This window comes from Lepus europaeus, chromosome 9 (assembly GCF_033115175.1).
Source record: "Lepus europaeus isolate LE1 chromosome 9, mLepTim1.pri, whole genome shotgun sequence".
NCBI classification, from domain to species: domain Eukaryota; kingdom Metazoa; phylum Chordata; class Mammalia; order Lagomorpha; family Leporidae; genus Lepus; species Lepus europaeus.
The window spans coordinates 35,273,909-35,299,975 of record NC_084835.1 but is presented as its reverse complement, the minus strand read 5'-3'; the positions used below and the strand labels follow the sequence as shown (position 1 = coordinate 35,299,975).

Below are 26,067 nucleotides of genomic sequence, written 5' to 3'. Positions count from 1 at the left end.
CTTCAAATGGAAACATAAAATACAGGCAGGTTTACAAAGGTTTGCTAAGCACCTACTCCCAGGAAGGTATCTTACCTCATCTCTATTGCTCCAGAAAGCTTGCGGTCTGAATCAGTATTTTAGCATTTCAGCACTCAATGACATCCAGTCGTAAAAAGCTATACAATCAGTTTTAGGGAACTTTACTTTTTTATTTTATTTTTTTATTTTGAGAGCCAGAAAGGAAGAGACAGATACACAGAGAGAAGAGAGCTCCCATTTTCTGATTCATTCCCCCAAAAAACACAATGGTCAGGACTAGGCCAGGCTAAACCTGTGAGCCAAGAATTCAATCCAGGTCTCACCTGGGGGCAGCAGGAACCCAACTACTTGAGCTATCACCACTGTCTCCAACGATACACATCAACAGGAAACTGGAGCCAGGAGTCTGAGCCAAATATCGAACGCAGATAATTCAATGTGGGGCATGGGTGTCTCAATCACTAGGCCAAACACCTGCCCAAGGACCTTTATCTTATTTCCCAGACCCACACATATTTTCAGAATCCCTTTAACACTAAGCCAAGTGCTAACACACAAGGAGTTTCTGCAAAAATGACACCCTGGATAGTTAAAAAGTATAGTGTCCCGAGAGAGCTCAGACATCTGCTGTTGAGTTTATACACTGAAAAGAGGAAGGCCCAGGAGTCAATGGCTTCACCTGAGTGTGGTCATCCTCCCTTCTCAGCACCCCAACAAACATGAATGGACATGGCTAAACTCAGCACTAACCCCAGTCTTATTGAACACAGGTAAAAGAAAGCATCATTGGTTCAAATTACACTACCCCCTAACTGCATTTGCACCTTAAATAAACTGTCCAATCTCCTGTTATCTCCATTCCCTCCTACAAAACAGCATCCATCCCGGAGTTGAGCCAGGATGACAAGAAAAATTATATGGCAAATTCTAACCAGTTTGGCCATACATGTTGCTGCCCTTGTAATTTTTTAACATTTCTATCCATATTGACTACTCCTAATCCAAAAACAAAATCCAAAATGCTCCAAAATTTCAAACTTTTGGTGCACCAACAGAAAGCCACAAGTGGAAAATTACACACCTGACCACATGACATGCCTCAGTCAAAACATAGGCATAGTAACAATGTATAAAATTAATATCAGGAGGCCAGCATTGTAGGTAAAGCCACCAGCTGCAAGGCTGGCATGCCATATAGGTGCCAGTTTGTGTCCTGGGTGCTCCACTCCTTATCCAGCTCTCTACTAATGGCCAGGGAAAAGCAGTGAAAATGGACCAAGTGTTTGGGCCTCTGCCACCCACGTGGGAGACCTGGATAAAGCTCCTGGCTCCTGACTTCAGCCTGGCCCAGCCCTGGCTGTTGGGGCCATTTGAAGAGCAAACGAGTGGATGGAAGATCTCTCTGTCTCTCCTTCTCTGTAACTCTGACTTTCATTTAAATAAATCTTTTGAAAAAACAATTACTTTCAGGCTATCTGTATAAACAATTTATAAAATATAAATGAATTCCATCTGTAGACTTAGGTCTTACCCTCAAGAGATCTAATTATGTACAAGGGTGCTTCCACAAGTTTCTGAAAAAAACTGAATTAGAAGATGTTTATCAGGGTACAAAAACTTTTGAAATCTGTGCATAGCTTTTTCATAATAAACATTTTTCATAAACTTTTGAGGACCCTCTGTATGGATGAATTTCAAAAATCAGTCTGCCGCCGGCGCCATGGCTTAACAGGCTAATCCTCCGCCTTGCGGCGCCGGCACACCGGGTTCTAGTCCCAGTTGGGGCGCCAGATTCTATCCCGGTTGCCCCTCTTCCAGGCCAGTTCTCTGCTATGGCCCGGGAAGGCAGTGGAGGATGGCCCAAGTCCTTGGGCCCTGCACCCCATGGGAGACCAGGAGAAGCACCTGGCTCCTGCCATCGGATCAGCAAGATGCGTGGGCCACAGCGGCCATTGGAGGGTGAGCCAACGGCAAAAGGAAGACCTTTCTCTCTGTCTCTCTCACTGTCCACTCTGCCTGTCAAAAAAAAAAAAAAAAAAAATCAGTTTGCCAAAGCAAACTTTTAATTTTCCGTGCATTTAAAAATTTTTGATTTTTGATTTTTGTATCTTTGAAAGGCAAAGAGAAAAAGACAGACATACAGGGAAAGCTGTTGCATCTATTCACCCATTCCCCAAAAGCCTACAACAACCATGGCTGAGCCCGGTGGAAACCAGAAGCAGGGAAACCCATCCAGGTCCTCCACGTGGGTAGCAGGGACCCACGTTCTGCGGTCACCTCCTGCTGCCTCCCAGGGCACACAAAAGCAGGAAGCTGGCTAAGAAGCAGAGGCAACACTCAAACCCCAGCACTGCTATCCGAGATGCAGGTATCCAAAGTTGATCTTTAACTGCGGCAACAAACGCTCGTTCCTCCATGAACTTTTTTTTTTTTTTTTAAGATTTATTTATTTATTTGAAAGGTAGCATTACACAGAGAAGATGCAGAGAGAAAGAGAGCTTTCATCCACTGGTTGACTCCCCAAATGGCCGCAACAGGAGGAGCTGGGCCAATCCAAAGCCAGGAGCTTCTTCTGGGTCTCCCACATGGGTGCAGGGGCCTAAGGACTTGTGCCATCTTCTACTGTTTTCCCAAGCCATAGCAGAGAGCTGGATCAGAAGTGGAGCAGCCGGGACTCGAACCGGTGTCCATATGAGATGCTGGCACTGCAGGCAGTGGCTTTACCCGCGATGCCACAGCGCTGGCCCCCTCCATGAACTTTTTGAAATGCCTTCATATATGCAGATATTCCAAAAAAAAAAAAAAGAAGGAAAAACAAAAGAATCCAAGCCACTTCTGATCTCAATCACTTTAGATAAGGGCCACTAAACCTGCATTTAAGACATATCTGCGTTATTATATATTCAGCACTCCCAGCCAAAAGTAAACAAACAGGGCCACAGCAACTGCCAAGTTAAAGAAGCAACTCATTCTGGGTTCTCCTGTTGACTCTGCACTTCTTCGCCTCTGCTATGGCCCTCTCACATTCCTGTGGTCACATGATTTCAAACTGGGAAGCACAAACCTAACATCACCAGGAGTAAAAAAGCCCCGTGACGGTGCAGAGCCTGCAGTCAGAAACGAAGCAAACACAGTTGGGGAACCAAGGGCAAAAAGAATGTCAGGAAACCTTTCCATCGAAACCAGGGCTTCTGCTGCCGTGTGAAGACACTGATCTGACCCTGCCTCCCACCCCCTGAGCTCTCACACTTGCACACGGATTAACTAGCGCTGGGAACTAATTAACAGGTGTGGCAAGAAAAGAAAGGAACCTTGGCAACTGTCTCTCAGGGAATTGTTGATTCTAGATTTACAGCGGCCCCTCCAGAACACCACACAGAACACAGTCAGAGGGGATTCATCATTCAGACAGCGTCCACCTGCGCAGCCTTTAGACCATGCAGCGCCAGGAAGAGGTAAGAATTTCGTCCCCGGTTACCTGCTTCCCGGCCTCGCCCCAAAACAGCCAGTGTCACCAACTTCACTGATCAAATACACCTGAGTGGCCCAAGTCCCGCAGCCTCTGAAAAGCCGGAAGGCAAGAACACGTGTTTATGATGCTCCAGCCCTAAGACAGCAGCAAAGCAAACAAATATTTTCTCACCTTCAAAAGCAGCTATTTCTCCCCAACTACTCAGAAACCAGTACCCATGGCACAGGCCCCTTCTGACATGCCTTCTGCAGATGAAGGGCCTAATTACATCCTGTTACCCAAGGTAACTCCCGAAAGCGTTCAGCAGCCAAAAGAAAATCATCATTTTTCAGGTGCTTTTACTTTATTCTTGGCCACAGGAATAAAAACACTTACCCAGTAAGAGCTTTTTTTCCTTACTTTTATTAACACTTGGATACTTCAGGAAGCTTCAAAGGCAGTCTCGCATTTCATAAACCCTAAATCACAGAAAACATGACCCCATTCAGGCATCCCTACAGTGGCCAGGTGCCGCAGAACTAAGACAACCGTCCAGGTTTATCTTTGGTCCTCTCTCATCTGGCCATTTCCTCTTTTCAGAATTCGGCAATGAAACTGAAGGTACCCAGAGTTCCGTGCAACTCACAAGATGCACATAGATGGTTGTCTATGATGAACAGCATGAGGGTTGTTACAAAGACGACAGCAGGCTTTGATGTCTCAAGGCTGGGTCTGCCACTTTCACAATTTCCAAGTTTCTTTACTTAGCACAAGTTCCATTTGCATGCCTGGGAAATGCAAGCGTAGATGAAGACAAGGTGTGTCCAGCCCCTAACATGAGTCTATTTCATCTGTTTGGTTCATGCTCATAGTACGGTGCTCAATACATGGCAGTTTGTGTTAGTCACCTTGCTCCAACACCTGCAGAAGGAGAATTTCAGGATGCCCTCTCTCTCTCTCTGCCCCAAGACAGGCTGGGGAGGGAGGTATTCCCCTGGGCTCTGGGGACAGGGACAGGGAGAAAAGGAGCTGTAACAAGCAGCAGATGCAGGTGAAGACAAAACTCCCTTCAAAGTGGGTGTGCCTCATAACATGGCAAGGGAAACACCAAAGCCATGTGCACACTGAAGGCACAAGAGGCCCAGGCTCCTTTAAGAGTCACTCTGGCTCTGCTGGGAGCACCTGCTCTCCCTCTATCCCTGTGGGCAGGCACAGCTGCTACTGGAACTCTCCCCTGGGCTTGCCAAGGCGGATCCTGAGGACCCCGGAGCACCCGCCCCTTCCTCGCCCTCCCATACAGACTTCAACACCCCTGTTGAGCCCTCCTCAAAGAACTTGCAACCAAAAGCCAGATTCCTGCCACCTGCAACAAACAAAGGGCCTGAGTCCACCCTGCCCAGGACATTCCCAGGGAAATAAGCATTCCCTGGGGGAACCTGAAAAACAATTACACAGGGCTGGGGTTTTCCCAGCTGTCCCTGCGCTGGCCTCCTGGGCATCAGCATCTATGCCTGCATTCTTAACCCACACACACAGCAACACAACCAGAGCCCTTCTAGGCAGCAAGCCCCCCTCCCCCACCGCCAAGAGGGTGCTTTCTCCTAAGAGCAGGTGGTCTCCCACATTCTCCCCATTTCTCTCTCCAAATTAAATGTGGGGTGGGGAGGCCAGGACAGAGCACTGCCTCCCCTTGGAATAGACACTGATTTACTATCTGAGCAGGAGCCAAGCAGCCAAACAGGACGGGGGGCTGAGGTCTCTACATGTGACAGATATACATACCTCCACCCAGGCCATGTGCCCAAAGAAATCTACAGCTGTGCTCAAGCCCGGACCACAGGTAACAACCTGGAGGCCACAGCTTGGGTCCTGTATGAACTCCACTGTTAACTAGAACTGCGAACTGGGCCTCACAACAGCAAATGCAAGGGTCTGGGACTCTGTCGGAGGAAAAATCCAAAGTGCCTTCCCGGGTCAGCTCATGACAACCAGCTTCCCATACTGGAATGCCAATTCAAATTCTGGCTTCCACTTCTGACCCAGCTCCCTACTAATGTGTCCGGGAAAGCACCAGAAGATGATCTGAGTACTTCGGCCCCTGCCACCAATCCATGTGGGAAACCAGGATGAGTTCCTGGCTCCTGGCTTTGGAGTGGGCCAACCCTAGCTATCGGAGTCACTTGAGAAGTGAACCAGTGGATTTAAGGTCTCTCTCTCTCTCTCTCTCTCTCTCTCTCTCCTTCTCTCTGTGTCACTCTGACTTTCAAATAAAAAAAATATTTAAATTATGTATCCTCCATTGGACAGAATCAAGCACTACGACGAATGAGCCCTCTGTTAAGGACCTTTTGTGGGGCCACGGGCAATCCCTGAAAACCTCCAAGGCCCCTTCTAGTGTGTGAGCTCAATGAGAAAGCTCAAGGTATCCCCTGCTACCCCTGGATTTCCTCAGTGCCAGAGGCCAGTCTCTAACCCTCCACGGGCTCCACAATGCATCAGCAACAGCAGCCAGGAGAGGGAAAAATCAATGCCAGCGACTCTGCTTCAAGCCCACTCACGAGCCAGCCAGGTAACAAGAGCGGCGATATTTTAAACGCTTAACTACATGCCACGCCTGTGCCAAACCCTGCCATAGTTCACCTCATTTACTCCTCCAATCATCCCATGGGGCTGGGACTGTGATCCCATTTCACAGATAGGCAAACACACTCGCAAAGCCAAATGACCCCAACTCACTATCTTGTCTGCAGTGCTGCCTAGCAACAGCGCCTTCCAGAAGGGAGCCTCTGTGGCAACGACCTGAGTTTCTCTTGCTCCTGTGTTAGAGGTAGGGGAAGCCACACAGCAGCCTACTGCTGAGAACTGCTGCTCGGGAAGGCGGGATAAAGTTGCAAAGAACACTCCAGACAAGTACAACGCAAGCCACAAGTGAGAGGCACACAGGTCACTGGAAATGTTATGGCAGGCATGTGAAACAACAAAAAGAAACCCATGATACTAACTTGAATAATAGTTTCTACTTAGTGTAGCTGAAATATCAGCCTTCCAGGGGCAGGCATTCAGAGCAGCGGTTAAGACACTACTTAGGACACCCACATCCCATCCTGGAGTGCCTGGGTTCAAGTCCCAAATCCACTACCAACTCCAGCTCCCCGCACATGTGAACTCTGAGAAGCAGCAGATCATGGCTCAAGTACTTAGATCCCTGGGAGACTTGGATGGAGCTCCTGGCTCTGGCCTAGCCCAGCCTCAGCTGTTGTAGGTAGGCATCTGAGGAATGAACCAGTGGATGGGAGATCTCTCTCATTTCCACAGAGGATCAATGCAAAATGTAATGAGATGTTGTCATTTGTCTTTGAAACCGCCATGTATTTGACACTTAAAGCACATCTCAACTGGGCCAGCCACGATTCGAATGGTCAACCGCCATATGTGCGTAGGATTCACCGCACTGTACACACCCGCTCTACAGACAGTGCACAGGAAATCAGCTAAGGCTCCAGACTGGAAGGGATCTTCTGGGGAAAACTCATCCAGGGAGCATCCAAGTACTTGCCAACACCAAAAATGTATCTGATGTCAGCCTCGCAACAGACTCCCTTTCCCCTTTAATCCTGACTGTCCAAATTCCTTTAAAAAAAAAAAAGCAGCACTGATCCGAGGACCTCTCAAATAATGAGAAACAAGTGACTCTAAAGATTAAGCGTCAATGTATTCGGAGTAAACAGAAGACACATTACCAGGTAGAAACAACACGGGCACGGATCCATTAAGTCAGTCACAGTTTTAAGAAGTGCTGTCACCAAGCCCATACTTAACAGTTACTTAAACAGCTAAGAATTCAGCAGAGTGTCATTCTGCAATACAAACAGCCCTACACGTGTCATAATCTGATGCAAAACCTCTGGGCTTTGAGGAAAGGCAACATAAGCGAGTAATTTTAGATCCCTAAACCTCCACTAGTGGATCTCGCCAATTAGAACATGATGTAACCACTAACATGAGGGTGGATTTTTTTTCCTGAATAAACAAATGTGAGTCAAATAGAAGCCCAAATCAATGTCATGGACCAGGAAGCCTTAAAAAATTGCTTGTGTAGCAGCATAGCTATTTGCAAAGATATAAAAGCCTCTTGGGTATGCTTCTCCTTATTATGCTAGTTTCAAAGGTTGGTGAGTCTTAGGATAGCACACAGAAGGTATAAACACCCTCTCCTAGGCCAACTTCTCCTTTAGTAGCAAAAAGTTCTGATTGATTAGCAATGTCTGCCACAGCTATAGGAAAGAAAATTAACAGCTCAAATGCCAATTTCTGATCCTTCTGTAGAAAAACTGCAAACAAAACAAAACACCACAGAGCAGCAGGAAAACACCTGCTGATGTCTTTCAGTGACTGTTCCTACTTAAAGCCACCCATGGGAAGTGATAGAGCCTGTGTCGTGTAACAGAGCGAAACATACCAAGACATGTGCTTCCTACTCATGCTGGTAATTTCAGTAATGAAAAGACAAAGAATAGCTTTATACCTTCTCCTCCAAGCTGGGGATCTGCAGGACAAATTAAACCCTAATAGCCACCTGTGCTACCTTTCTGTTGATTAAAAAAAAAAGAAGTTCCTGGGGCAGATGAGGAAGTGGTAATGGCTCAGGTAACTGGGTTTATGCTACCCATATTGGAGACCTGGATTGAGTTCCCTGCTCCTAGCTCTGGCCCGGCCTTGGCCATTGCAGGCATTTGGGGAGTGAGCCAGTGCATGTATCTCGATTCTATCTCTGCACCTCTCAATTTAAAAATAAAAATTAAAAACAAAGCAAAACAAAACAAATGTTCTTGAGTAGCCATTGGAGCCTGAAATTCATCCACCATCACAGATCCAGAAAGCCAGTTCAAATTCTGAAATTCTCATCCTGCCACCTCATTAATAATAATCCATTCCCCTTGAGCTTCAGCTCTCCAGCTTTTTTTTTTTTTTTTTTTTTGACAGGCAGAGTGGACAGTGAGAGAGAGAGAGACAGAGAGAAAGGTCTTCCTTTGCCATTGGTTCACCCCCCAATGGCCGGCGCGCTGCAGCCGGCACACCGCACTGATCCAAAGCCAGGAGCCAGGTGCTTCTCCTGGTCTCCCATGCAGGTGCAGGGCCCGAGCACTTGGGCCATCCTCCACTGCACTCCCGGGCCATAGCAGAGAGCTGGCCTGGAAGAGGAGCAACCGGAATAGGATCCAGTGCCCTGACCGGGACTAGAACCCCGGGGTGCCAGCGCCGCAGGCAGAGGATTAGCCTATTGAGCCGTGGCGCCGGCCTCTCTCCAGCTTTTCACAAGTCGTACTGCATCAAGTTAGAGCATATTTATGTAAGCATTTTTCCATAAGTCTTGAGCAACAGGTAGTACTTTTCACACTGTATACTTACTGCTTTTCTAGTACTGTTCATTCAAATTATTTGATCTTCAAAAAGATTCTAGGAGCCTGAAGTGCTCATTACACCCATGTTAGAGAGGAGAAAACCCATCAAGTAAATGGCCAAAGTCTCTAAACAGCAAAGCTGGGCTACACTCCTATTCCTGTGCCACATAACCTCCTGCATCACAATCTACCCATTTTTCAGTCTCACCCCTTCACAAAGACTCTATGGGAAGGTCTCAAGGCATAGAAGAGTTATTTCCACAAACTCCTTTGTTGATATGGTCACAGTGTTTATATATTTCCTAGAATTCCTAGAAATCACCTTTTCCTCTATTTCATATCATAGCCAAAGTAAAAAATGTTAACAACTCACAGCTTCCTCGTATCAATTAACATAGTTCAACATCAAACTTTGCTTCCAAAATGCACAACCTAAAAAACATCCAGAAAGAATGTTAATGCCCATCCTCCATCACATAGAATAATTTCAGCAGCTTCTGCCCAAATTGACCAATTGAGAAAATGAAGGGCTGTCAAGAGATTTTCCGCACCTTTTACTCACGGCCTTTACACACATGTAAGTAAGAGAAAATGACTGGTTTTACAAAAGAAAACAACTGGTTGGTTGGAAGAGGGATAAAATAAAGCAGGTATTGACTAGCCATGTGTTCTAGAAAACTCAGCTTCTGCCCAAGCACATCTGGAATCACCGTGATGCCCCAGTCAACATCTGTCTAATCAAGGATATTAGAAAAGGCAGTCAGCCAACACTTGTTATCCAAGCAAAAAGGTCAGTGCGGCCCGGGTTACAGAACAACATCATCTTCATGTCTTCAGTTGGCCGGGGCAACGCTAGCTACCCTCTGCACACCAGTGTTTCCAGAACAACCGAAGCAGAAATGAGGACACCTGCTCTTTTGATCAACGCTAAGGGCATGGTCATTTGTGTCCAATGTCTACCAGATTTCCAAGAAGTGATTCTAAAATAGAGGTTAAAGAAATGCCTGCCACCCCTACAACCATCAAAACCCAACCCTGCTGTGCCCTAGAAAATTGCCGTGTACTGAAAACATGGCTTGTTTTCAGCAATAGGCAGCTTAGCGGCCAGCAACAGGAGATACAAATTCAGTTTCTCTCCCTCACTCATTCTTTCTCAGACAGAGAGGGACAGAGAGGGCTCCCATTAGCTGCTTCCCTCCCCAAATGCCCATGATGATACTGAGCAGGGGTCCAAAGCCTGCAGCAAGGAATTCAATTCAGGTGTTCCACTAGGGCGGCAGGAGCCATGTGACTTGAGCCATCACTGCTGCCTCCTCCCCAGATCTGCATTAGCAAGAAGCTAACGTCAGGAGCCAGAGGCAGAAAGCAAAGCCAGGCACTCCTATTTGGGACGCCAGCATCTTAACCACCAGGCAAGGCCCATCCTAACTTCTTTTGTAAAGGTGGACTTCCACCACCACCGCAACTGACACACTGAATTCTCTTTAAGAAGAAACTAATTTTGGACAGTATGCTTCTTAAGATGCAGCATACAAACGTGAGATTCCAGGAAACCACATACAATGATATCAAGATCGGGGGCCGGCGCTGTGGCTCACTTGGTTAATCCTCTGCCTGCGGCGCCGGCATCCCATATGGGCGCCGGGTTCTAGTCCCGGTTGCTCCTCTTCCAGTCCAGCTCTCTGCTGTGGCCCGGGAAGGCAGTAGAGGATGGCCCAAGTGCTTGGGCGCCTGCACCTGCATGGGAGACCAGGAAGAAGCTCCTGGCTCCTGGCTTCAGATCGGCGTTATCTCCAGCCGTGGCAGCCATTTGGGGAGTGAACCAACGGAAGGAAGACCCTTCTCTCTGTCTCTCTCTCTCACTGTCTGTAACTCTACCTGTCAAATAAATAAATAAATAATCTTTTAAAAAATTATATCAAGATCTTGCAAATAGTCATTTTGGAGAGTATTGTCTACAGACTTCTTAGTCCTCAAATACAAGCATGACCAATGCTACCTAGACACTGAAGACAGCAGACAGAGGAGGCGATGGACATTTGGCATGACAGTTAAGCTACCACTCCAGACGCTGGTATCCCATACTGGAGTGCCTGGGTTCAAGTCCTGGCTCTGTGTCTGATTCTAGCTTCCTGCTAACGAACACCCTGGTGAGCAGCAGGTGATGGCTCAAGTACTGGGGTTTCTGTCACCCATGTGGGAGATGTAAATTCAGTACCGGATTCCTGGCTTTTTTTGCAGACATCTGGGGAACAAACCAGTAGATGGAAGATATATCTATGTCTCTATCGCTCTCTCACTCTCTCTAGCTTCAGCCTGGTCCACCAAGACTGTTTTGGACATTTGGGGAGTAAACCAGTCAACAGAAAATCTTGCTGTCTCTACCACTATGCGTTTAATAAGTAAAAATAAATCAATACCTTTTTAAGAAAGACAGAACCAGGATAGCTGAGCTTCAGCTTCGAGGGCACAGCGGCAGGAATGACATGACGTCACCCATCAACAACACACATGCTTGCACTAGCACATGTGCCAATATAACACATTCGTACACCACCAATACAGGCACTGCAAAGCCCCAAACAAGCCACCAAACAAAAACTGGGAAACATCTGTCCCTCAGGAGGAGAAACCACCTATATGTGGCTGGCAGCACCTCCAGGGATGAGCTGAGAATTGTCAATAACCACTGCGGGCAGCTGGGCGCCCCATCCCAAGGGGCAGCCACTGCTTAATTCTAGGTTACTGCTGTTGCCAAGCAAGCATGCGGGCCTTCGGCTGCGGAGCCTCTCAAGTTTAAGAGTGACCCTGAGTTTTATAGGATGCCCCCATGAGGGCAGGAGCTTGCAGCTGCTTCTGTCACCATTGTCTCCCCATGCCTGGCGCACTGCAGGTCCTCAGAAAATACTTGTTTAGGCTGGATGCCCCTGGCCAACTCCAGATAACCCAAGTGGCTGTCTTTCTCCACTCCCCTTTTTCAAAGCAGCACACAAGATCCAAAACTAGCTTTGTGTTCTCATCCTAGGCAGAAACTCCTGCCCTCACCACTCCAACCATATCACATTATAGTCTGAAAGGCCACTCATAACTTTGTAGGCATGAGCAAGTCTCCATTTTTTCACATGGCCTCCAAAAGACATGAGGGTAATGTTTACTTAAAATACAAAAAAATCAGAGCAGGAAATGGCATAGCAGTTAGGATGCCCTTTGGGACAATCACATGCCACACTGGAGTGCCTGGGTTCAAGGTTACACTCTGCTTCTGATCCAGCTTTCTTCTAATGCACATGGTAGGAGGCAGCAGATGATGGCTCAAGTAGTTGGGTCCCTGCCACCCACTTGGGCAAGTTGGACTGAATTCTCTGCTCCTGGCATTGGCCTGGCCGAGCTCCAGTTGTTATAGTCAGCTCGCCAGCAGAGGGGAGCTCGCTCTCTCTCTCTGCTTCTCAAATGAATAAATTTATTGAGCAACAGACAGACACAGACACAGATCCTCAACCTCCATCTGCTGGTTCACTTCCCAAATGCCTGTAATAACTGGTGATAGCCCCTGCTGAAGCGGAGAGCCAGGAACTCCATCCAGGTCTTCCACATGGGTAACAGGAGCATCCCAGGCACATTAGCAGGGAGCTGGATCATAAGGGGAGTAGCCACAACATGACCAGGCATTGTGAAATGGGATGTGAGTATCCAAGGGGTGGCTCTGTGCACCGTGTCCTAACACCTGCATCATGAAATAAATTTTTAAAAATATTTTTAAGAAGCTTATAGGCATTCCATTAACCAAGATCTACTAGCCACCTTGCCTGCTACACCCTTGTGAAACTGCAGCAAGGATAGCAAGATAATCTAAGGGTTCTTAGCACCTTAGGAAACAAACTGGTCACAGGAGAGAAAAATTAACAAGACATGCACTTCACAAATCACAAGATGCACTGGGCATTCAACCTGCACACCACAAAAACAATTCTTTTTTTTTTCTTTTTTTAATTTTTATTTATTTGAGAGGCAGAGTTAGAGAGAGAGAGAGAGAGGTCTTCCATCTGCTGGTTCACTACCCAAATGGCCGCAATGAACAGGAGCTGGGCTGATCCGAAGCCAGGAGCCAGGAGTTTCTTCCAGGTCTCCCACATGGGTGCAGGGGTCCTAGCACTTGTGCCGTCTTCCACTATTTTCTCAGGCCATAGCACAGAGCTGGATTGGAAGTTGAACAACCGGGACTCAAACCAGTGCCCGTATGGGATGCTAGCGCTGCAGGCGGCAGCTTAACCCACTGTGCTACAGCACTGGCCCCTGTAAAACCCTTCTAAAGGTCCCAGCTTGGAATCTATAAACCCTAGAAGCTACTCAGGTAAGGATGAGAAAAACTACCTCAAAGAAACTGAGGATCTTGCCCAAGACCCCACAGCTGGCTGAGGCGGCTCCCACGGCTAACCCTAAACTCTGGAGAAATCCAGAAGCCAAACCACTGCCAAGCACAACTCCCTCAGATAGTTCCTGCAGTCGTGACTCAGAGCCTGCAGCCCACACTCGATGGTGTATGGGACAGTGAAACAGCACACCATTACACAGTGACTATATCACAGCCCCAAACACAAGTTCTCGAAGCACAAGCCCAGTCAATTCAGGTTATCCTGAAGAGGAAGAGAGTCCGATGTAAAAACCTCACCGCACCAACAAACCCAGACTCTCTTCACAGTTATTATCAGCTTATTCGGAAGCTAAAGTAATTTGCTGAAAGGTCTTCTCTTCAATGTAACCAAATGAAATCTGATGCTAATTGCATTACTTCCTTATTTAATTGTAGCAAACACAGGAAGACACCTTTATTTCACCCAGTATTGATGCTACTAGCTTATTTGGGCAAAGTAATAGGGTAAAATATGTAACGCCTCTTTTAATTGGCCGGGCTGTGCATTAGGACAAATTGTCTTAAAAGAGTAACTGCTCTGAAATTCCAATTAATTCTAGGAGATGATTAAAGAAACACCGTCACCAGGTAACTTTAGACAAGTGCAAATCTCCTTCAGATTTGGTGTTCTCATTATTTAAGGTTCATTTATTTATTTGAAAGGCAGAGTTATACAGAGACAGAGTGAGAAACAGATCTTCCACCTGCTGGTTCACGCCAGAAATGGCTGCAACAGCCAAGGGTGGGCCAGGGTCTTCCAGGTGAGTGACAGAGGTCCAAGTACTTGAGCCATCTTCTGCTGCTTTCCCAGGCACATCAGCAAGGGACTGGATCAGAAGTGGAGCAGCGGGCACTCAAAAAGACACCGATTTGGGACACCAGCATCACCAGTGGACACCACGCTACATTGCTGGACCCTTGGTGTTCCCATCTTTTTTTTTTTTTTTTTTTTTTTTTGACAGGCAGAGTGGACAGTGAGAGAGAGAGACAGAGAGAAAGGTCTTCCTTTGCCGCTGGTTCACCCTCCAATGGCTGCCGCAGCTGGCACACTGTGGCCGGCGCACCACGCTGATCCGAAGCCAGGAGCTTCTCCTGGTCTCCCATGGGGTGCAGGGCCCAAGCACTTGGGCCATCCTCCACTGCCTTCCCGGGCCATAGCAGAGAGCTGGCCTGGAAGAGGGGCAACCGGGACAGAATCCGGTGCCCCGACCGGGACTAGAACCCGGTGTGCCGGCGCCACTAGGCGGAGGATTAGCCTGTTGAGCCATGGTGCCGGCAGTGTTCTCATCTTAAAAAAGGGCTAGGGACAGGGTTTGGCACAGTAATTAAAGCCATAGTTTGGGATGTCTGCTTTCCCCATCAGAGCACCTGGTTTTGTACCTGGACACTCCTCTTCCCATCCAACTTCCAGCTGACGCACACTCTGGAAACAGCAGGTGATGGCTCAAGTACCTAGCTCCCTGCTACTCAAATGGGAGTTCAGACTGAGTTCTTGGCTCCTGGCTTCAGCCTGGCCACCTCTGGCTGTTGCAGGCATTTGGGGAATGAACCAGCAGATGGAAGATTTCTGTCTGTTTTTCAAATAAAACTAAAAGAAACACATAAAATCTTAAAGCAAAATTTTAAAGTATGGGCATTCATGGTTTCTATCTCTAGGGAGTATTTCAGGCACATAGGTCACTCAGACACAGCAAATACATAAGGACAAGTGTTTGGTGAATATGGGCTGTCATAACCATTGTTCCCGTTTTAGAGAGTAAAATGAGGCCCATTTGCCCAAGGTAACTGCTGCAATGGACCAAGAATTTCAACCCTGGTTTCTGTGGTTTCTGAATAAGTGGTATATGTACTCAGGACTCCCAGGCTCCAGCACCACCTGACCTCACCTCCACAAAACAACAGGTAGAGGCCATAGCTGTGGCGTAGTGGGTGGGGCCACTGCCTGCAGTGCCAGCATTCCATGTGGGCACTGGTTCAAGTCCCAGCTGCTTCTCTTCTGATGCAGCTCTCTGCTGTGGCCTGGGAGGGCAGTGGAGGATGGCCCAAGCACTTGGGTCCCTGCATCCACGTGGAACACCCAGAAGAAGCTCCTGGCTCCTGGTTTTGGATCAGCTCAGCTCCGGCCGTTGCAGCCATGTGGGAAGTGAACCAGCAGATGGAAGACCCCCCCCTCTCTCTCTGCCTCTCTGTAACTCTGAGTTTCAAATAAATAAATAAATAAATCTTAAAAAAAAAAAAAAACAGGTAACTCTCTCAGGGCACCCCAGCTACCCGATGACAGAGCTACTACACAGGCCAGCTCTTGACCTCCAAATCCACTTCAGCAACAGCAATGCTTTTTTTAAAACATGGGTAGAACTCATTGGTAAATAACAATTTCTTTGTAAATATATCCTTTTGACAATTAAGAACTTTCAATCTTCAAAAGTCAATGAAGAGAGCCAGTACTATGACAGAGTGGGTTAAGCTGCTGTCCCACAGCGCCCTGCATCCCATAAGGATGCTGGTTAGAGTCCCGGCTGCTCCATTTCTGATCCAGCTCCCTGCTAATGCTCCTGAGAAATCAGCTAATGATGGCCCAAATGCCTTGGCCATTCCGGCCATCTGAGGAGTGAACCAGGGAACGAATCCCTCTCTGCCTCTTCCTCTCTCTCTAACTCTGCCTTCCAAATACAGTGGTTAAGACCCTTGCATCCATACTAACAATGCCTACTTTGAGTCCTGGCAACTTGGCTTGTGATCCAGCTGCCTACTAATGGGTATCCTGGGACACAGCAAGTAACGGCCCTGGTAGCTGGGTCCCCACCACGCAAGCAGGAGACCCAGACTGAGCTCCAGGCTCCTGCCTTCAGCCCAGCCTAGCCCAAGATGTTCCAGGCATCTGGGGAATGAACCAGCAGATAAAAGATGGATGGTCTCTGTCTCTCTCTCTCACTTCAGCCTTCCAAATGAATAAATACAAATTCAAAAAAAGTCATTGATAATTCTTCATCAATCCATGAACTGCTGATGGCCGAGTCCCTCTATACAAATTATTCCAAAGTAGTTAGGTTCAAGTGATTTAAGAACACAGATTTATGAGACAGCAGTGGTTATCAAAACTGAAGAATCCCTTGGATTCATATGATCACTGATAGGAATTCCTCAAAAGTATATCCACTCAATTACTTAACAACCTGCTTCGCACTCCTCATTAGCAAAATAGTAACACAACCCAAAAATAAGACTAGTTGTCCTATTTCTTCCATGGAAGTGTTACATATTCCATGAACTCTGCTTTCCTGTCTTCCTTTTTTGCAGCCAGATCTCAGCAGCCAACTGTGTCACTTTGCTACTCCCCCAAAATAGATAAAGTGAGTGGTTTAAAAATCATATCTTGTTGTTCGGCCAGAAAACCATCATGCCGATTTCAGTCTGGAAAAAAAAAAACTGATTAGCAAGTAGGAGCTATAGAGGGGTGCATGGTTCTCTCTCACACACTCTGCAGGACTGAAATCAAAGTATGGCGACAGGGATACAAGCATGTTCAGGTGCCACACGAGGGCAAAACACATACAGACACAACTAAAGTCACCCCCAACAACGACAGCAGCACAAGGCTGACCACACAGGCCACAGGCCTTAGAACAGAACACTTGGTAGAATCATATCGCCCAATGTTAGCCTGCAAAAAGCATTCTTCGAGGCCAGCACTGTGGCATAGTAGGCTGTCTCAGCTTGCAGAGACAGCATCCCAGACGTGCACCAGTTCTTGTCCCAGTTGCTCCACTTCTAATCCAGCTCTCTACTATGGCCTGGGAAAGCAGTAGAAGATGGCCCAAGTCCTTGGGCCCCTGCATCCATGTAGGAGACCTGGAAGAATCTCCTGGCTCCTAGCTTCACATCAGCCCAGCTCCTGTTCACTGAGGCCATTTGGGGAGTGAACCAACAGATGGAAGACCTCTGTCTCTGTCTCTCCCTCCCTCTCTCGATAACTCTGCCTCTCAAATAAATAAACAAATCTAAAAAAAAAAAGCAACAAGCAACTAAGCATTCTTCCATTTTAAGCTGTAAGCTGAGCCCCCTTTGCAGGGCAACCAAGCAGTTTTCTCAAGACTCCAGGGAGCACTTTTCAGTTCTGTAGCCTAGCAATGTCACCATCTGACTAACTGCACGTGGAAGCCCTACATGCCAGTCCTTCCTCTCACCCTCAATAGCCAAACCAGGGACAAAACCCCGTAACACATTCTTGTATACATTTGTAAAGTGTTTATACATACAGTTGTCATTTCCATTTTCCATTGACCCCATCCACATCTCTTTAATATGCATAAAATTAAACTAGTTAATTAGTGGAGTCCTTTCTATTTACTGTGCACAGCCTTCACTCTTTGCATGCATTCAAGCCTCACAAAGACTTAGGAGTCAGGGTCCTGACTCTACCCCATTTCACAGAGGACGTACAGCTAGTGACGACAGGCAGGCTGACACCAGAGGCCATCGTCTTAGCCCCTTCGCTCTGCTCCGCTCTGCTCTCAATAGCCACCTAGTTTAGAAAAAAATTAAAAGCATTAACAACTTCCAGGCTCCTAAAAGATTTCTCCTTGCTTCGTGTTGACAAAACAACATGTTTTCTCTGAAGGGAGAGAACTTCCACTTTGCTGATGGCCTTGTCAAGCTAGTACATCCAAAAGGCTTCCATATCTGAGGCAGCTCACGTCAAGAGCCTTGGGCGATCACTGACGTCATACCTAAGAGTGTTATTTGTTCAATAAACAACAGGAGACACTGCGCACTAACGTCCCATGCAGGCCCTCTGTCCACAAAGAGTTGCATCATGAGACTTAACAGTAAAACTTGTTCTCCAGAATCTTCTAGTGTATTCAATGGAGGATAATACTCTGTCTCATAAGTTAAAGTTATCTCTAAGAGCTCATAAAAGATGTATCATCCTTGAGTTCTTCTTTAAAGACAATGAAGTTTCTAAAAGGAAAGAACAGGGAGGAAGAAAGGGAAAAGGGGGGAAAAAAGCGAAATCACCTTCGAGAAGCAGTAACGTAGTTCAGCCCTTGTCAAGGAACAGTGCTTGGGTTTTCTACTCCATTCTTTCCTTTCTTCCTTCTTTCTGTTACTTTTTCTGTCTCAGACTCAACAGGAGAGGGAGGAGGAAGGGGGACAGTGGGTGGAAGGGCAGGTATGGTGGGAAGAATTACTATGTTCCCTAATGTTGTATTTATGAGATGCATACAAATCAAAAACAAAAACAAATTGACTCCCATAAACTGGCAGACAGATGTCAAAGGTCTCATTCAATGTGCCAATTGCCTCCCAATCTCACCTACCCCCAGTAAAATAGTGACCCCATCCAATTCAGTTAGCGGGCTTCAGAGAGAAAAACCAAAAACACAAAGACCTGATTGTGACCTGTCACTCCGCCACTCGGCCCCAAAAGCATTTAAAAAATACATGAATAAATGCCGGCGCCGTGGCTCACTTGGCTAATCCTCCTCCTGTGGCACCGGTACCCCGGGTTCCAGTCCCGGTTGGGGCGCCAGATTTTGTCCCAGCTGCTCCTCTTCCAGTCCAGTTCTCTGTCGTGGCCCAGGAGGGCAGTGGAGGATGGCCCAACTGCTTGGGCCCTGCACCCACATGGGAGAGCAGGAGCAGGTACTGGGCTCCTGGCTTAGGATTGGTGCAGCACGCCAGCTTTGGAGGCCATTTGGGGGGTGAACCAACGGAAGGAAGACCTTTCTCTCTGTCTTTCTCTCACTGTCTAACTCTGCCTGTCAAAAAAATAAATAAATAAAAATAAATGAATAAAACAAATGTTAGGGACCGGCACCACAGAGCAGCGGGTTAAGCTGCATCCTATAATGCTAGCATCCCATATCAGTGGTTCGAGTCCTGCTTGTCTTGCTTTGGCTGCAACTCCCTGCTAATGCACCTGAGAGGGCAGCAGAAGATGCCCAATGTGCTTCGGCTCTTGCTATCCATGTAGGAGACCCAGATGGAGCTCCACACTTCTGGCTTCAGCTTGGCCCAGCCCTGACAGTTACAGCCATTTAGGGAGGAAACCAGCAGAGGGAAGCTATTTCTCTCTCTCATAACTGCTTTTCAAATAAATAAATCTTGAAAAAAAATTTAATGGATACATCAAGCACCACAATCATAAAACCTTAGAGCCTGCATAGCCCTGCAAAGCTGTCTTACGCAGCTTATCCAAACACCAAACATTTGACCACAAATGATGACAAGAGAAATGGTCCCTCCAACTGTAGGTGTCGCTATAGGAGGGAACAGTGCTCACAGAGCCCTCTAGCTACTTCAAGCAATCTTCCACAGCCATCACTTGCAAGCCTAACAATCTTCTTCATGATAGGAGTATGCCACCAATTCAACTGTCAAACATTTCACTTGTCATAGACTTTTCCGAACATGAAATTCACCTACACCAGGATTTTTCAAAAAAGAGATGTTAACTCTGTGGTCTTTGAAACATGATACTGAAGAATTGGAGGAAAAAAAAAAAAAGCAGAGTGAAGACCAGTTTTTCAGATGCATTTAGCTATTTTGGAGTGATTATTCTGGCTGCAACTCCCTGTAAACAAAACACCAAGTTACTTTTTTACAGCCTTGCATTTGATTATTCTATCGGCACACGATACTGCTATAGTCCTGTGTTTACCCTCTGAAAGCAACCTGGTCATTCCCATGCCCATTTCTAAGACAGAGAAACACACATATCTGGTCTTTCAATCACCTGCAAATATTTACCTAAGGCTGAAAGCAACTGTGGTGCAACGTATGCCCAGGCAAGCTTGTTCAGGGGGAAATTCAGTGCTGCCACATTCCCCGAGAAGCTCACTGCCTACCGGAAGCTGCTTTGACATTCCTATGCTCTACTCTCTAGCTCTCTCTAGCTGGCTGCTGGCTTTACCTAGATCAAGCTCAGATGGAGAACAAGGAGCTGCAACAGCGCTCCTTCTTGGTTTCCACTCCATCATGAGATGTGACCTAGGCCTTCCGTTCTCTCCAGACACAGCCCAAAACTCCATTTCAGTGGTCACCACCCATCCATCATGCGAGAGTGGTCAGCCTGTGAGCAAAGCATAGCAGGGGCTAATCTGGGGGCATCAATTCCCATGCCCTGAATTTCTCCCGTTAGCTCTGGGCTGTAAAGTATGACTCCATGAAAACTGTATCTCCCAGGAAGAAAGTATTCATCGTAAGTTTTCAATCTATCAACTCAGAATGCACATGCGTATTATAATCTTCACACATGCTGCAAGTAAAACGCAGAATAGAAATCCAGACACTGACAGGGTGGGGTGGGGGGTGTGGCACAGCAGGTTAGGCTGCCCTGGGGACTCCAGCATCTCATACAGGAGTGTCTGGGTTCAAGTCCTACCTCCGCTTCTGTTCCAGGTTCCTGCTAATGCTCACGCTAGGAGGCAGCAGCAGACAGCTCAAGAGCTTTGGTCCCTGTCATTCATGGAGAAGATCAGATGGAATTCCTCATTGCTAGCTTCAGCCTGGCCCAGACCTGGCTGTTGCAGGCATCTGAGGAGTCAGATAATGGATCAAAGAATCCCTTTTCTTTCCTTCTTTCCTCCCTCCCTTCCTTCCCTCCCTCCTTCCTTCCTTCCTCTCTCTTTCAAAGAAAACGAAATACAAATAAAAAACAAAAACAACCACATTCCACTGTCAAGGGAAAACATTAAACCAACACCCTCTAGCCAGCCTTCATGTTTTCTTCACCTAGGAAAAGCTCATTTAAGCACCCACACCATCTCTTTAAGAAGTTTCCAGTAAAGGGACAAAAGGGATTCCGTTATAAGAAGCGCTGGAGAACACTGTAAAGAGATCCATCGCAAGAAGAAACTGCCTTTCCACCGGTGCCAGGCTGTAAGCGATTATGCTGTTAACATGGAGTTTTCCAGAAGACTCTAAAGGTAAATCCAAAAGGGCTTTCATTTTCTTTTGTTGCATTACATAAATCTTCAGCATTCCCTGGATCACTCCAGGTAAACATCATCATCTTTTATTCAGTGGAAACAGGTCCATAATGAAGGTGAGAGATGCAAAGGCTCACCGTGGCATAGTCCCTCTTCTCATATTGGCCAGCCTTCCCGTGACCTTTCTACCTGCAGCAAGCACAATCCCCCAGTTCCAAAAGGTCCCGTATGCATATTTGTATTCTCGTTCTAACTTCCCCACCCGTCACGTGTCCACTGTCTGCCAGGAAACACTGCAGATTTTACCCACTAACTGTGGCACAGGAATCCAGTTTAGAGACCGGATAAAGAGTCTGCATTTTCAAACAAGACATGTGAAGGGGGCAAAACAAAAAACAAACCTGTATGATCTCTCACCCCTTTCCTAAGAGTCAGATGGCTGACTTCCAAATATTACTCTTGCCTTCTACTACAAAGGAGGCCTTAAGGGATGCCCACAGAGACAAAGCATGCACACAGAGGTAGAAGGGGGCTTAGAGAGGAATTCACGATTCACCAGCCATCAATCATGGACCCGCCAACGCTGGCACATCCCAGGTACACAGCCGGGCTTATCCGTCAGCAGGGCTTCCAGCGGCAGCGTCCTGTCTGTAACATAATTATGGCTCAAAACAGATCAGAAACAAAGAGAAGAGTTTCACTCTGAGGGCCAAGGGAGAAGAAATCAATAATAATAATAAAAAAAAAAAAAGTTTGCTCTCAATAGCTAGGGAATGTAAAATAGACAAAAGGTTAACCCTCGCAAGTAACATTTTATATCTGTCAGAAGCGATTAAATTCCCAATATGTTTCAAATATCAAAAAAGAGTTGTATGTAGGATTTGTTATAAAATAAAGGAGGGGCCGGCACTAGGGCATAGTGTGTTAAGCCTCCACCTGCAGCGCCGGCATCCCCTATGGCTGCTCCATTTCAGATCCAGCTCTCTGCTAGGGCCAGGGAAAGCAATAGAAGACGGCACGGCTCGAGTGCTTGAGCCCCTGCATCCATGTGGGAGATCCAGAAGTTCGTGGCTCCTGGCTTCAGATCGGCTCAGCTCTGCCCGTTGGGGCCATTTGGGAGTGAACCAGCAGGTGGAAGACCTTTCTCTGCCTCTCCCTGTCTGTCTGTAACTCCACCTCTAAGATTAAAAAATTAATTAATTAATAAAAAATTTTAATAATATAGTAATAAAGTGCCAGGGAGGCTGCAGACACAAATGAACAAAAAGCTGGTAATTGTGAAAGCTGGGGGTGGGGGTGGGGTGTCTATAGGGGTCCTCACGGTTTTTTTTTTGTTTGTTTTTATGTATTTTAAAAGATGCAGGAGAAGGTAACACGCCTAACATCATGTCTGATGATACTTCCGCTGTGCACTTGGAAAGCATCGCTAGAAGCACTAACTGTGACCCTGATCCCACACCTGCCACGCTGCTGTTGAAAGATTAAAGGCCACTACTGTTTCCCATCCGCTGGGAAAAGACCCAAGCCAGGGCTGTGCTTCCAAAAGGCTCCCCAAACTACAGCTACCTTGTACCCTGGGCAGAGAACTCAAATGCAAATGCAAATGCAAAGTTGGTACCACTCCAAAATAAGTAACAAGGGATTTGGATCAACATCTCACAAGGACCCTAATCCAAAATCAGGAACGTTTTTATCCCGTGTGTCAAACACATAAACGCTTCCTAGGTTCTGGGAGGCAGAAAGTGGGGGTTTCAAAGCGAAATGCAGCCCCCGCCAGGTTTCAAGCCGGCCACGAGCAGCAGCCCCGAACCGAAGCCACCTCCTCGCGCCCAGATGCATCCGCAGCCCTCAGCGCCTCAAAACCTGGGCGCACGCACCCCATTCCTGAGGCGTGGAGATGGCCGAGGCCAGCCCCTGGAGGTGGCAGTAGCCCGACCAGCGGCTCAGAGGCGCCCCCTGAGGTCCAGCGGCGCCAAGGCACCACGGGGTGGGGGGTAAAAAAAAGAATGCCAGCTCTCCCAGCACTGTGACATCTGAACTTTGCTGGCTTCAAAAGCTGCTACATCCCCTCGGGCTGCACTTTTCCAAACCAAACCCCGCTTCCGCCCCCCCCCCCCCCCAGGCTGCGCCTTCCCTCTCCGATACCACTGGGCTCCTGGATGAGGGAACCGGCTATTTACCTCGCAGCGTGGGCACGAAAAGAAAAGGAGAAAGACGAAAATGGTCCAAGCCCCACGCAGGCGACATCCCTAGCGATCTCATTTTGGATCGCAAGCTTCCTCGGCCACCAGGAACACGAACATCACGGTGGGCCCACTGACCGCATCCCCACGCCGAAGAAAACCAGAAATGACCATGGCAATGCCTCCCATTTTCCAGGGTTGCCCTCCGCTACCTCCCGTGACCCCGTTAAGGCAGGGCCATAGCAAAGCTCGACCCTGAGTGCATTTGAGCCCACTCAGGCGGCAAGTTCGCGGCCGAGAGGGGGAGTCTAGCAGCGGAGATGGTTAATACAGATACTGAGCAGTCTTCAAGGGACAGGGAGAGACAGCTGCTTCTCAGGGAAGAGGTCCCACGATCCCACTCCCGTGGGCGCTGGCCCCGGCGGGGCAAGCCTCCGGCCTCCGGGTTAGTGTGGACGCACGTCCCCGTTCAGTCTCTGCCTGGGTTTCTGAACTGTGGCAGAAGCTCTGTGCGGCTCCGGGGACAGGGGGATGCGCACAGAGAAATAGGGGTGCCCAAGGAAAGACAGGGCTTTCGCTGCCTCTGCGCCCCTCCAGGCCACTCCCGGGCGTGCAAAGGGGGCACTTGCTGCCAGTCTCTCCCCTGAGCGGTCCGTATGGGGGCAGCGAAGACGCCCATGCCCTGCTCCAGGGTGCACGACGGGGCTGAGCGATCCGCTGCACCAAAGCCCGGCGCTCCAGCCGCCCGGGGACAGGCGGAAATAACGGAGCACGTTCCTGTTCCTCCTGATTCAGATAACGGACACCTATATGTATTTGGGAGCGGGCAGATGAGAGGGCACGGAAACAGGGGATTGTCCGTCCTCAGGAGATGGAGGGGTGAAAGCGAACATCTCCTTCCTCTCACCCGTCTCCCCACTCCAGGGCAGAGGACGTGGCCTCCATCCCCAGAGAGGGGGCCGGACAGCTTCTAGGGAGATCAGGGCTGCAGCCTGGGGACCCCGCAAGAGAGAGGGAGGCGGCTGGCCACTGCCCTTCGGGAGGGAAGGAGGCGTCGGCCGGCTCAGAGCTGCAAGTGGAGGGTCGCCGAGCCGCACACCTCTACGTGCAGTGATTTATTATCGTCATCAATGGCCAATATTGTTCCTGTCTCAACCTGGCCAGAAGGGAGCGGGTCTGGGTCTGCCATCCGTGAACAGCCTGCAAAAGGCAGAGATGCAGGTAGGCAGGGCGCGCGAGACGGGGAGAAATCCGCCCCGGCGCGAACAGCAACCCAGCCGCCGGCCCGCCCCCTGCGCCCCGACCCCCGCGGCCCCGCGGAGCAGAGGGAGCAGAGCGAGCAGAGCCTCGGAGGAAAGGGGCCTGAGGGAGCCTGCATCTCCCTAAACCGCTCGCTCCCGGTCCTCCCACTGCGCCCAGGCAGTCTGCCTCCCGCAGGCAGCCAAGGGCAGCCCCACTCCCCCAGCAGGGGGTTGGAGGGGGGCCCACCCCCGAGAGCAAAATGCAGGCTGCTCCCAACATTCCCCACATCCTCAGTCCTCCGCCGCCAGCCTCCGGCTTCCATACCAAATACCAGTCCTCCCCAAGGGTCAGAGATCAGCAAAGCGAGGCCCCTCTTTCTGACCTCTTTCAATCCCTACCAGAGAGAGCACACCCCAGGCTCCCCCCAAGCCCACAGAGGCATCCTCCCACGGCCTCAGTCTCCCCAACCGCCCCCCCCCAACTCTAGCTCTCCCGATTGGCCGCGGATCAGCAGAGCAAGTCGCCTTTTCTCCCTACTCTGGCTCTCCCACGGCACCCCCAAACCCAAGCTGGAGCAAGAGAATCCCGGGTCCCTACTTCTCCTCCCCGGGCGGTCCCCGTCTCCACCCTCCCAGACAACCAACCAGCCTCCCTAAACATCGCCAGGGCTGGCGGAACAGGTCTCTCTCGGTCCTGGGCACCCGCTTCCCCGCCACCCCCGCCGGGGTCCCCAGCACCGGCGCCCGAGCTCCGCGCCCGGGCGACAACTCCGCATCCCCCCGCGCGCGCCGGCCGGGGCCGCGTCCCCTCCGAGACCGGCACTCACCGGGGAAGCACACGACATAATGGAGCACGGAACTGGTGATTTTCAGGAACAAAATCCACCAACACGGTTCCAGTAACCTCCGCATGTCCGAAAACGCACATCGAAAAGACGAAAGCAGGGGGGGATAAACTTGTTGAGGAAGTTCTCGCTTCGGTACGAGCCTCCGCTAAGCCTGGGCGCTTCTCCGGCTCGCCCGCTCCACGGGCCCCCCGCGCTCGGCGGCCCGAGTCCCCCCTGGAATCCGGGAAGCCACCGAGCGCCCCCCGGAAAATCTCAAAAAGTGACCGCGAACGCGGAGCCTCGCTGGGGACGTTCCTCTCGGCGGAGACGGGCTGCGTTCCGTTCCGAAAGGCGCGAGCCGAGCAGGCAGGGCGAAGAGGCGGCGGGCGGCGGCGACGGCGGCGATGCCCCGGGCGCGGGGCAGGCAGGGACCGCAGGCGGCGGCGGCGGCGGCGAGCGGCGAGGATCCCCAAGTTGAGAGCCGAGAGCCGGCGGGCGGCGGCGGGGCTGAGGCGCGGCGCGGCGTCTCCGGGCTTCAGGCAGGCAGCTCCTTCCAGGGCCCCGGGAAGGAAGGAGGCATGTTTGCGAGCGGGGAAG

The 26,067-nt window shown here is 49.2% G+C and overlaps 1 protein-coding gene across 3 annotated transcripts in view; it reads right to left on the bottom strand.

The window, feature by feature from the left end:
* PTPRG (protein tyrosine phosphatase receptor type G) overlaps positions 1–25,799 on the bottom strand; it is a 777,325-nt gene extending 751,526 nt beyond the window's left edge. For all 3 annotated transcript variants that reach the window (XM_062201187.1, XM_062201189.1, XM_062201188.1), the window contains exon 1: positions 25,471–25,799. In XM_062201187.1, coding sequence (XP_062057171.1) covers positions 25,471–25,555 — 85 coding nt within the window. In that variant the 5' untranslated portion in view covers positions 25,556–25,799. The remainder of the gene's footprint in view (positions 1–25,470) is intronic.
* Between the last annotated feature and the right edge of the window lie 268 nt (positions 25,800–26,067).